Raw genomic sequence first — 12180 nt, 5'->3', positions numbered from 1 at the left:
GAATATCAAAAGATGGTTGGGACATACACATTAGCACTTGGGCAAAAGCCTAGCATGAGTTCGTTCTACCTCACCCCATATGGTTATCACCTAGTTCCTGAGCACCGTATTGCTCCTATACATCATGGAAAAGGTGTTGAAGTTTCTAAGTTTACTTAGTTAGAAACCCTCCATGCACTTTATCTGATTTATTCCTACCTACTTGTTATTTTCCTTAACAAGTTATTTACAATGTAAATACTGAAAATAAACACTAGTGCATGCTCAACATATTACAGATCAACAACTAAAAGAAACAGAAACAAACACACCATATGACACCATTAAGTTAGACTAATGTTCCTGAAAAAACCCAATGTGGGAAAACTGGTGCAACTATCTGAGGGTTTTCTTATTAAGCAATATCATAGTACAATCTGGGTGCCGAAACTGGCCTACCCAACAGAGAATTTCCTTGGCAGTAATACCTCACAGTTTCTGACAAATCTACTGGTTGAAACCCTGGATAATCCTTCCGGCAGCTACTCAGCACCAATTTGCCCCAGAAACCCTAGCGTCTGCCTAATCTGGCCCTGCGTCAGTCTCGCCTAGCCCAGTGCTGGCCCTGCGTAAGCTCTTTGACCCTTTGTGTCAGCTACACTGGCCTCTCTAGTGCTCTGCGCAACACTTAGCTGCCTCTGCGTGGCCTTGCGTGAGCACTGGCTGCTCCCACGTCACTCTCTCTGGTTGCTCTGCTGCTCTCCCGGCACTATCTCTGCCTCTCTGTCTCTCTGTACTCAATGCCCCTCAGCTACTCTCTGATCACTGATTCTATCTCTCTTATCAAACCCCGCCCTAGAGAATAGAATGATTGATCATCTGGTGTGTTCTCCAAGTGACTCTCAAGCCTCCTCTTATACTTTTCATGTTGACATCTCAACGGCCGAGATTAAGTCCCTAATCAACGGCTAAGATTAGATCTGGCTTGATCCATGTCTTTTGGACCATTCTAACACAGATTCATATTAATACACATTAATATTTTATTTTCCCTAAGTTTAGACTTAGGGATTCCATTACAAATATTAATTATTTTAATATTTCCTGATTTGTTTAGAATCTGCCCAAACCCTTTCTGGGTATTGGAGATCTCGTGTGCCCCAACCTCTCCACCAAATTTCGTGGCTAGAACACATCCGATGCTACCCCAAATCAGCACTCCCTCTTAGCGAGGACTGTGCTCTAGCAATACTCCTCACTAAGTATTACTCTGACCATCCGGCATCGGTACCTATGCTGATGCTAGGTCTTCCTACCCAACATCCTCTACACTGTTGCATCGTGTACTGCTACCCATGGTTCTGCCATTGCCACTGCTGCATCTGTACGACAGCTCCCTCTGCATCCGTGCTGCTGTTGGCCCTTTCTCCCAGCACTGCATCCGCACTCCACCTCCTCTCACCATGTTGCATCGTGCTGCCCACTACTCTACAAATCAGTTACTGAGAAGTAAGTAACTGATCTCCCAACTGACCTCTCTGTTGGGCTAGAGACACCAACTGATGCTGAAGCTCCCTCTACCGCTGACAAGTGCTCCCTCTCTCACCTGTACGCTGCTGCAACAACTCCCTGCATCTCGCACCGTTGCACACCTCTCTATGTCATCCTGCACTAGTGCAACACTCCCGTGCCTCTCGCACTGTTGCAGCCTACTAGCCTCGTGCTGTCTCGGGACTCCTGCACTGTAGCGCTCTCTGCCGCTCCATCCGCATCTGTCTCTACCCACATTAGCCAGTCTTGCTACTCCTCTTCGGGGCTCTCATAGCAACGTCTAATCCAAGAGGCTGGGTACCTCGAGGATCCTGCCCCTCATCGCCTGTAGTCCGCCTGACTACAGCTCGATGTCTACCCACTTCCACTCAAGTGGTGCGTGTGCACTCATGGCATAGTCATCGTCTGTCTCCACTTCCTTCTCTGCTCGTGCTGGCGCTGCCTTAGTCTCGGAAGACTCTCCCTTACTCTTCTTCCTTGGGCACTGGGTCGCATAATGACCCATCTCCCCACAGTGGAAGCACTTGATCTTGGAGAGATCTTTCTTCTTCCACTTCTCCTACTTTCCCTCAGATGCTAGGGCCACATCCTCCTCCTCTTGCTTGACCTTGATCCCTTTGCTGCTGCTATGTGTCTTCGACTGCCGTCTGATCTCTTCCTAGCAAAGAGCTGCCCACATCTCGTCCCAAGGTGGGAGAGTCCCTCTGCCCAAAATACTCTGGACAAACACTTCGCAATCTTCTGAGACAACATTCAGGGCTGTCCTCACCATAAGTTCCTGATCCGGTGTCGCTCCTATAGCAGTGAACTGGTCTCGGATCTCATTCAGTCCTCCGAGGAAGGTGTCAATCGATTGACCCTTCTTCATCTGATATAACCTCATCTGGTTCTTGAGCAGCATTCTTTTTTGCACAGAAGTATGCTGGTACAGGTTCTTGAGAGCCTCCCACATCTTAACTGTTGTTTCCTTCTCGGCTATATATGGTACCACATGATCCTTGACCTCGTCAAGGATAATGCACTTGGCCCTCGCCATCGCCTCTTCGTACCTTTCATTTTCATTGGGGTCGACTGGGATAGCTATAACCTTCAAGGAGAAGTTCTTGACACGATTCTTGTCAAGCACTGATAAGATTCTGGCCTTCCAGACTGCGAAGTTCGATGCTCCGTCCAGTCTATCCTGGTCTCTTACTTCGTGTAGTGCCATGATGCTCCTCTACTTCCCTCCTGGAAGTTCTCTGTTCGACTCCTCTGAGTCTCTACTTCTTGTCTAGAAGTTCTCTTCTGGACTCCCTCTGAGTCCTGATTTCCCTCCTGAAAATCCTTCTGCCGCTTGTCGAGATGCCCCCTACTCTGATCGTCTTGTGCAACCGCACCGCTGATTCGGGTTCCTCGGCTAGAAACCCCTCTCTGCCTCTCGCTGGCCCTGCGTCACCCCAGATGGGTCTGTGTCAGCCCTGGGAGGCCTTGCGTCAGCCTTCTAGCCCTCTGCGTCAGCAACGTTGACTTCTCTGAGGCTCTGCGCAGCTCCCGACTGCTACTGCGTGAGCCCTGGCTAGCTCCGCATCACTCTCCTTGGCTTCTGCGCTGCTAGAAACAGCTTATGTCACCTCGGGACAACTGTTTTTTGCTGCTATTGCTCCGCTCGGCTCATGTCCTTTAGTCCTGTGATCTGCAATCATCCTTTGATACCATGTTGAAGTTTCTAAGTTTACTTAGTTAGAAACCCTCCATGCACTTTATCTGATTTATTCCTACCTACTTGTTATTTTCCTTAACAAGTTATTTACAATGTAAATACTGAAAATAAACACTAGTGCATGCTCAACATATTATAGATCAGCAACTAAAAAAAACAGAAACAAACACACCATATGACACCATTATTTTTGGACTAATGTCCCTGGAAAAACCCAATGTGGGAAAACCAGTGCAGCTATCTGAGGGTTTTCTTATTAAGCAATATCAGAGTACAATCTGGGTGCCGAAACTGGCCTACCCAATAGAGAATTTCCTTGGCAGTAATACCTCTCAGTTTCTGACAAATCTACTGGCTGAAACCCCGGATAATCCTTCCGGCAGCTACTCAGCACCAATCTGCCCCAGAAACCCCAGCGTCTACCCAATCTGGATTGCGTCAGCCTCTCCTAGCCCAGCGCTGGCCCTGCGTCAGCCTATCTTGGCCTGCGTCAGCCCCAGGAGGCCCTGTGTCAGCTCTCTGACCCTCTGCATCAGCTACGCTGGCCTCTCTGGTGCTCTGCGTAGCACTTAGCTGCCTCTGCGTGGCCTTGCGTGAGCACTGGCTGCTCCTGCGTCACTCTCTCTGGCTGCTCTGCTGCTCTCCCGACACTATCTTTGCCTCTCTGTCTCTCTGTACTCAATGCCCCTCAGCTACTCTTTGATCACTGATTCTATCTCTCTTAGCAAACCCTGCTCTAGAGAATATAATGACTGATCATTTGGTGTGTTCTCCAAGTGACTCTCAAGCCTCCTCTTATACCTTTCCTGTTGACATCTCAACGGCCGAGATTAAGTCCCTAATCAATGGCTAAGATTAGATCTGGCTTGATCCATGTCTTTTGGACCATTCTAACACAGATTCATATTAATACACATTAATATTTTATTTTCCCTAAGTTTAGACTTAGGGACTGCATTAAAAATATTAATTATTTTAATATTTCCTGATCTGTTTAGAATCTGCCCAAACCCTTTCTGGGTATTGGAGATCTCATGTGCCCCAACCTCTCCACCAAATTTCGTGGCTAGAGCACATTCGATGCTACCCCAAATCAACAAAAGGAACCCTTGCATGTACCAACCCCTGATGGACAATGAGCTGCCTCATCATTAAGGGGGTAATAACCAGTGTGGAAAAAGTCCCGATAAAATCGGGATTTATTCCCCAAAACGCGATTTTTTCAAGAAAAGGATTAAATCGGCCGATTTTTTGCCGACTTTTTAAGAAACGAAAAAATCGGGATTAAATCGAATTACTCCCGATTAAATCGGGAGTCGATGGCAAAAAATCGGCTGCGTTAAAAAAAATTCGTCCGCGGGCATAAAAACTGGAAATCGTCGTTTTATTTTTTAATTGTGTTTTGGCTTGTTCGCTGTGGAGGAGAAACGAGGGTTTCGAGTTCGAAGAAGTTGTGGGTGTGCATTTGCTAGCCGCAAGCGTCCGCCGTCAAGGTGACAAGGTATGTATTTGCCATTTGGTACCTCCGGCTCCATGTATTTGCCATTTGGTACCTCCGGCTCCATTGTATATTATAACTCCATGGTTTATGACATATGTATTATGTACATTGTATATTATATATATATTTAAGTTTATAACTGTTACGTTACATGTAATTGTATGTTACAGACTTATTACATTGCTTTCCCTGACAATTATGGACAGTTACAACGAAAGCGGGGTGTATTCACACCAAATACACGCATAGATACAAATCTGGAGACATTATTTCTTTATTTTCCATATTCATTCTAAAAAAAGGGCTAGGACCAACAGACAAAGGATAAACAAAATCCCCTTACATGCAAGGCATTGTCTTGAGTGCGAGACAAACTGCCGCTGTTTCATGTTAAAATAGCTCTCACTGTCTTCAGTGCCAGACAAATTTCCTTTTGATTCAAGTTAAAATAACTCTTAGATGTGCTGAAGTTTTTTTTCCTGCCGCCTATACTCTCTTTCATTTACTAGGATCAATATGCCAAACTTCAACTTAATTAGTGGCTGTGTTACCAGCTACCGCAATTGACATTTTCCTTTGAAATACCTGAATTCATACAGATGGGTAGAGACAAATGAGAAAATAAGATAATGCCCAGGCAAGTTCCTGTTATCATCACTGAAGCTACTAACAATGACACAGATTAGTACAAAGAAGTATATGCTAATAACAGTGACAAAGATTAATTAACAGTTACATTGTTATTATTTAAATTTTATATAACTGTTCAACAGTCAAATTCAAAACAGCGGCTGTTATATAATTATAATATGTAAAATTTAAATTTGTAATATGTATGTTAAATTGTTAATTTTTTATTTACATTTATTTATATTTATTTTATTGTTATTATTTAATATTTATGACTGTAATAATAATGTATGTTATATGTTATATTTATGTAATATGTATGTAATATGTATTTAATATTTATATATGTATGTTATATTTTTTTCCGGGGAAAAAAGCAAAACTTTTTATTATGATCTTATAAAAAGTTTTCATACATTTGTTCTAAAGCCATGCTGGGCTCATGTGTTCATTCACTGCTCAACCATAAGGGAGCTTTTCTGCTGTATTGTAAACCTGTAGTAGTCTTCCTCCCGGGAGGATGATTAATATCCAAAAAGCAAAGTATCATGTGAAACCCGGGGTCTCCTTCAGAGAAGGAAAAACAACCCCTTACAGTCAAAAAAGGTATGACCTCCAATGTTTTGTAATGTAACAAAAATTATAATAAGAAGACTGTAAACTGTGATCTACTTGCCGAAAGAGTATACTACTAAGGAAAAATATATACAAAAAATGTAACAGTGGAAAGATAAGCTGTGAATGGTGCCGACAAAAATGAATCTATATACTGAGATCACTATGGCTGATCATATGGGGGCTGATCTGATCTGTAAGACTGCCCCTGACGAATCTCTTCTATCTCCCAGCTGCCCAGATCCTGTTGTAGACCAGCCTTAGATAGCTGATCTGCTTCTTCATTCCTTTCCCTGTAGATATGGCAAAGTGAGAACCTGTAAAAGAATGTCTTCAGGAATAAAATTTCTTCAACAATTGTCATCAAAATTTGATTTTGACAAGCAGCTAAACCATTGATCCAATTTATAACATTAAGAGAATCCCCAAATATCTGAATAGAGTTGATGTTTTTGTGATGTAGCCAGCATAATAGGAATCGTAAGGAAGAAAGTTCTGCATAATTATTTGTTCCAGCACCCAACCCAACCGAAGCTCTTAGAGAATGTTCGGAATTGAAATGTATGCACAAACCTGCACCAGCCCTATTGTTTTGTGAGGCCCCATCAAAGAAACCACAAGGGATATCCTCCTGTATAATGATATTATTTTGTTTGGTTTTGGATTTTTTTTTTTCCTCAGGAGGAGGCAGAGCAGAATAAATGGCTGTGATATTAGTAGCAATAACAGAAGTCGGTGTGTTTTGATCTTGGAACAAACTCTTGTTTCTAGCAATATATGTATGTTATATATGTATTATGTATGTTGTTATTTAATATTTATAATTTTATATAACTGTTCAAAACTTCAAAACAGCCGCTCAGAGTATGTTCACTGTACATACATTTATGATTTATTATTTAATATTTACTAATTTGTTTCTAAATTCTGAGTGCAATACAAATTAGTAAATTACTAATTATAATTTGCTGATTTGAATTTGTTTCCATTCTTTTTGTGCCCAGGTTTAAACTTTAAATTCCAGCTCAAAGTTTAAAACAAAATGCCGAGGATTTTGGATTCTATGTGGGAGTTTGGTGAGCCTGATGTTATACCTGAAACTGGGGCGGTCAATAGAATGTATTTGACTTGCAAATTGTGTGGAAAGCATATGTCAGGAGGCATCAACAGATTAAAATTCCATTTGGGGCAAATTCCAAGCCAAAATATTGAACTTTGCAAAGAGACAACTCCAAAAATCATCCGACGGGCCATTCAATCATTGATGGATAAAGAGGAAGGAAAAGACACCAGGGCAACACTAAGAAACCAAATTGCAGGGGGCTCAAGAGTGGGGGGAATTGAGAGTGGCAATGTTTCTACAGCAGCATCACCTTCCTCACCCATGGGTACATTGGGTAGTGGTACTTATCCTTCTATCTCATCTTTTTTTGTTCCTAGAACAGCAACTGGTTCACAACCTGGGATTAGATCATCAATGAAAAAAAAGGAAAAGGCAAAAGCTGACAAGTTGGTCAGTAGGTGTCTTCTATGGAGTGATGTTCCCTTCAACATTGCCAAGACAAACCCATTCTACCAGCCTATGTTTGATGCTGTTGCTGTCGTTGGCCCGGGGTACAAAGCCCCCACCTTTGCAGAGTTGAGAGGGCCTCTTCTTCAAGATGAAAAGACTGAGTGCACTGCTAGATTGGCAGAGTTTAGGGCATCATGGGAGCACACTGGATGCACAGTCATGTCAGATGGTTGGACTGACCAGAAGGGTAGGACCCTTCTTAACTTCTTGGTTAGTTGTCCCAAGGGGACAATGTTTATGAAATCTGTTGATGCATCTGACCACATTAAAGATGCACGTTTATTATGTGAGTTGTTGGACCTCTTCATTCAGGAAGTAGGCCCAAGCAATGTTGTCCAAGTCATAACGGACAACGCTGCAAATTATGTTGCAGCTGGCAAGATGCTTATGGAGAGGTATCCTAACTTGTTTTGGACACCTTGTGCTGCTCATTGCATTGACTTGATGTTGGAGGATATGGGTAAAATTCCTACTGTGAGGGATATTGTTGAATCATCCAAGAGCATAACAAAATTTATTTATAATCATTCATCTGTGCTTAGCTTGATGAGAAAATTCACCAACAAAAAAGAGTTGGTGCGGCCTGCCATTACACGATTTTCCACTTCTTTCATATCTCTTCAGTCTCTGTTGAATTCTATGTGGGAGGTGAAGAGCATGTTTCTCTCAGCGGAATGGCGTTCTTTATCTATTAGCCGCAAACCGGAGGGAGAGGGCATATGCAGACTAGTTTCATATGATCAGAGCTTTTGGGCAGGAGTAGAGGAGGTGTGTGCCATTTCAGAACCTTTGGTAAAGGTTCTTCGGTTGGTTGATGGAGAGAAGCCCGCAATGGGCTACTTGTATGAGGCCATGGATAGGGCCAAAGAAGCCATCCGTGCTTATTATGCAGATAAGGGAGACAAGGGGTTGGAGAAACAACAGGTCATATGGGGAGTGATTGATCAGCGATGGAACAATACCCTCCATCGCCCCATTCATGCTGCAGGTGTCTACCTCAACCCTGCATTTTCTTATGCTTGTGGTTTCAGATTTGATGCCGAGGTGATGGATGGATTCTTCTCTTGTGTCGAGAGGATGGTGTCATCTGGGCGAGAACGTGAGGAGATTTCTAAAGAAATGGAGGTCTATAGGATGGCAGGTGGCACATTTTGTTTTGACATGGCTATTAAGAATAGGACGACCAAAATGCCAGGTAAGTTTCAGTTTGTTTCAAATTTTCAAGTTTAGAATTTCAATGTTTTTTTTTATGTTTCTCATTTTTCTTTTAACTTGTAGATGCTTGGTGGACAAGCTATGGTGCCAGAGTACCACATCTCCAAAAGCTTGCCATTCGAGTGCTCAGCCAAACATGCAGTTCCTCTGGGTGTGAGCGCAACTGGAGTGTATTTGACAAAATACACTCCAAAAAGCGCAACAGGTAAAAACTAAAAAGATTTCAAATTAAATTTTTTGAATTCATTTGATTAATTTTAATATTTAAATTTTCTAAGTACTAATTTACAATCTATGACCCTAATACAGATTGGAATCCAAACGCCTCAATGACATGGTATACGTCTACTACAATCTTCGATTGTGGGTGAGACAGCTTCAGAAACCTACTGATGTGGAAGCCATCTCATTGGACAATATTGATACCACCGCTGCATGGAGAGTCGAGATTGAGAGGCCAATCTTGGACACGATCCCGGATTGGTTAGGTGTGGATCTAGAGGATGTAGCAGTTGCAGAGGAGGGAGAGCTAGAGATAGAGGAGGAGGAGGCGGAGCAACATCAGGGTCAGGAGGCAGTAGCAGAGCTGGATGAGGATGCTGAGGAGGAGGTGACACCATCTAGGGTGGGCAGCAGCAGCGGCAACGTAGCACAGAGGCCACCTCTTCCATCAGCTTCTAGAGGACGATTGAGTCCATTTCCTTTTGTATCCCCAGGGGCAGGGTCTTCTTCCTCTAGAGGAAAAGGCAAAGCCATTCCCTATTCCCGTAAAAGGGGAAGAGGATCTTAGTGACTGATTAGTGATTACTTGATGACTTTTAGATGACTCATGATGTACATTTATTATATTTTTTGTTGATATTTTGACTCTTGAGAGTTGAAACTCAGACAGGACTCAAAATTCAGGAGTGGATTCACTATTTTGATATGTGATGCAGCACTAGACTTCATATACATATTACATATTATATATTAGCTTTCTTTACATGTTTATGTGGAAATGCATTTATTTGATGTTGTGGATACTCTAGATGTTAAAAAAAATTAAAAAAAATGAATAATTTTGTGTTTTTTTAATTTTGCCGACTTTTTGCCGACTTTTTCGAAAAACTCCCGACTTTGCCGAGTTTTTCAACTTTTGGACCCTTGCCGAATTAATCCCGACAGCGACTTTTTCCACATTGGTAATAACTACTATACATCATACAAAGCAAGCTCTAACCCTTTTGAGCTATGAGCAATAATACAAAGAAAAATCAAGCAAAAGTAAAAGGCGCACAAGTGGGGTGGAAAAACAAAGGCCAGGTTGGTAACTCATGCATCCATAATTGCTCCCTCCTCACATCTATACACTCAGGATGTGGTTCCCCACCATGCTAGTCCCTTTGATTGTAACCATCGTTGTTCACATGACACTATTGATTGAAGGGTGGACTGAGGAAATGTCACTTCCCCTTGGGGGCTGGAAACACCTAGTAGGGTTGTCCTTTAGCCACTTCTATCTTGGGAGGTAACGCCATTGCAAGTTCAAAGCCTCAAATTTGGAAGGGAATCCTTGTTTAAGTGTCAAATAGCCCATTACTCTCAAGCTTGGTCCACTTAGATGCGAAAATGATTATTGTACTTGATGATTTGTTGCTTTCACTAGACTTTGTGACGTGATCGTTAGGTGGTTTCATAGTGGGGTCCTGGCCACCTTAATTGGTATCGGGATTCTAGAGGAGCATATTGACACTCACAAGTGAGGTGTTGAGAGCCATGGGACTCCAAGCAGCAACAGAGCATCATAAACACCCTTGGGGACCTCCAATACCCACAATGTTTTGGCACTTTGTCTTGCATTTGATGATTTTTAGGATGATACACCTAGACCTAGCATGCCCCCAACCGGCCTTAGCACTTTGTGAAGGAGAGTAGCTGATCGAGGGCCAAGATGAGGATGGTCTCACCCCTTGAGACATGGGAGGACTAGCACCACCTTGAAATCCCTCAATGTTGGAGCAGGGATAGGAACTTTGGCCATTTGGAGATCCATGAGACCACTTTTGTGCCCCAAGATGAAATTTGGGGTCCATAGTGGGAGATTGGCAGAAACCTAAGGGCCAACCCTAAGGGGCTGATTTTTAGAGGCCTCTACACTCAACTTGGCACTAAGAGACCTCAACACATGCCCTAGAGAGGCTCACACATGGATGATGCCATCATATGCTGTCTTATGGCTCACATGTGTGGGCAATTTTACATGCTTTTTCTTGGCTAGAGGGTCGGGTTGTGACCAAACTTGTTATTACTTGTGACATTATTTTATTGTTTTAGGGGGGCTTAGGCTAAAATGAACTTTAGTACTCATATAAATAGAGGAGAGATCATTCATTTGTAAATTAGACAACTTGGAGATTTCGGTCTCTTGTGTAATTCAACCTTCTTTTCTTGTGGAGTAAATCGGATCTATGAATGCATTTTTCCACCCCTCCATTACGCCTTTTACTTCTTTTTGATAATGCTTTTTATTTTGGGTACATAGCTCAAGGGGTAGAGCATGTTCTTTATGATATAATTATACCCCTTAAGATGAGACAATTCATCTCTCATTAGGGTTGGGACATGCAAGGTTTCCTTTTGTTGAATTGGAGCATCAAGTGCTCGGTAACTAGGTGATGGCCAAATGAGGAGGGTAAAGCTCATGCTAGGCTTTTGCCCACATGCTATCTTATTTCCTGGCCATCTTTTGCATTTTGATTTTCTTCTTTTTTTGTCATAGTGGCCTTATTATGCTTTTCCATTCTTTTAGCTGCATCAACCTTTGGGGGCAATGTTTCCCGGCTCTAGTGTGGACATGCGGGTGCTGAAATCCCAATGAACGAATGACAGGTTAGACTTGAAGAATGGAGGTGGTATAAGAGGCTTGTAATGTGGCATGCAAAGTGTCAAGTAGGATGCAGGGGAGGATGAACACGCTATCTCAATCCGGGTTTTCCAAATAGTGACCCTCCTATAACCCTAAGGCCTTAAGGGAGGTCCCACTAAACTAGGGCTAAAAATTAACCCCCTTGGTAAGGTGATAGAACAAATTTACAGTTAAGATGGGTCAGTCTTCTGGATCACCCCTTTATCCATACTATATGCCCAAAACAAACAAGTACAAACACCTGATTGCAAAGTGATTAAAGTACCTTTTGAATAGAAGCCCATCTTCATCCAAGAGGAAATGTTGGATGGTGAGAGGTATGTGGCTGATGCAGATGGTGGAGGCATGTGACATATCATCATCAAGAAGTGAATGTGAAGGGCTGCTGGCTGGCCGGCTTGTTGTCTGATTGGCTGTCCAATGTAGGAGAAAGGTTTTCTTCTATGGGGTTTCCCATTTTGGTGGGTAGCAGGTCCATAGTGCAAATCTTTAATGCCATTTTTAAAGTT

General features: G+C 42.7%; 2 protein-coding genes across 4 annotated transcripts in view; both read left to right on the top strand.

Annotated features, from left to right (window-relative positions):
- The window catches only part of LOC149153342 (folate-sensitive fragile site protein), a 320620-nt gene that overhangs the window by 136379 nt on the left and 172061 nt on the right, over positions 1-12180 (top strand). The window lies entirely within an intron of this gene.
- On the top strand, positions 8168-9743 carry LOC149153343 (uncharacterized). The gene is made up of 3 exons (XM_089445406.1): positions 8168-8743; positions 8827-8968; positions 9073-9743. Exons 1-3 carry the CDS (start codon positions 8188-8190, stop codon positions 9551-9553), a joined length of 1179 nt encoding a protein of 392 aa, XP_089301532.1. The 5' UTR covers positions 8168-8187; the 3' UTR covers positions 9554-9743.

Source organism: Pinus tabuliformis, chromosome 9 (genome assembly GCF_031772625.1).
Source record: "Pinus tabuliformis cultivar Carrire ecotype Pingquan chromosome 9, CPIR1, whole genome shotgun sequence".
Classification (NCBI taxonomy): Eukaryota; Viridiplantae; Streptophyta; class Pinopsida; order Pinales; family Pinaceae; genus Pinus; species Pinus tabuliformis.
The sequence above is the reverse complement of the archived record's forward strand: the minus strand, read 5'-3'. Positions and strand labels throughout refer to the sequence as shown.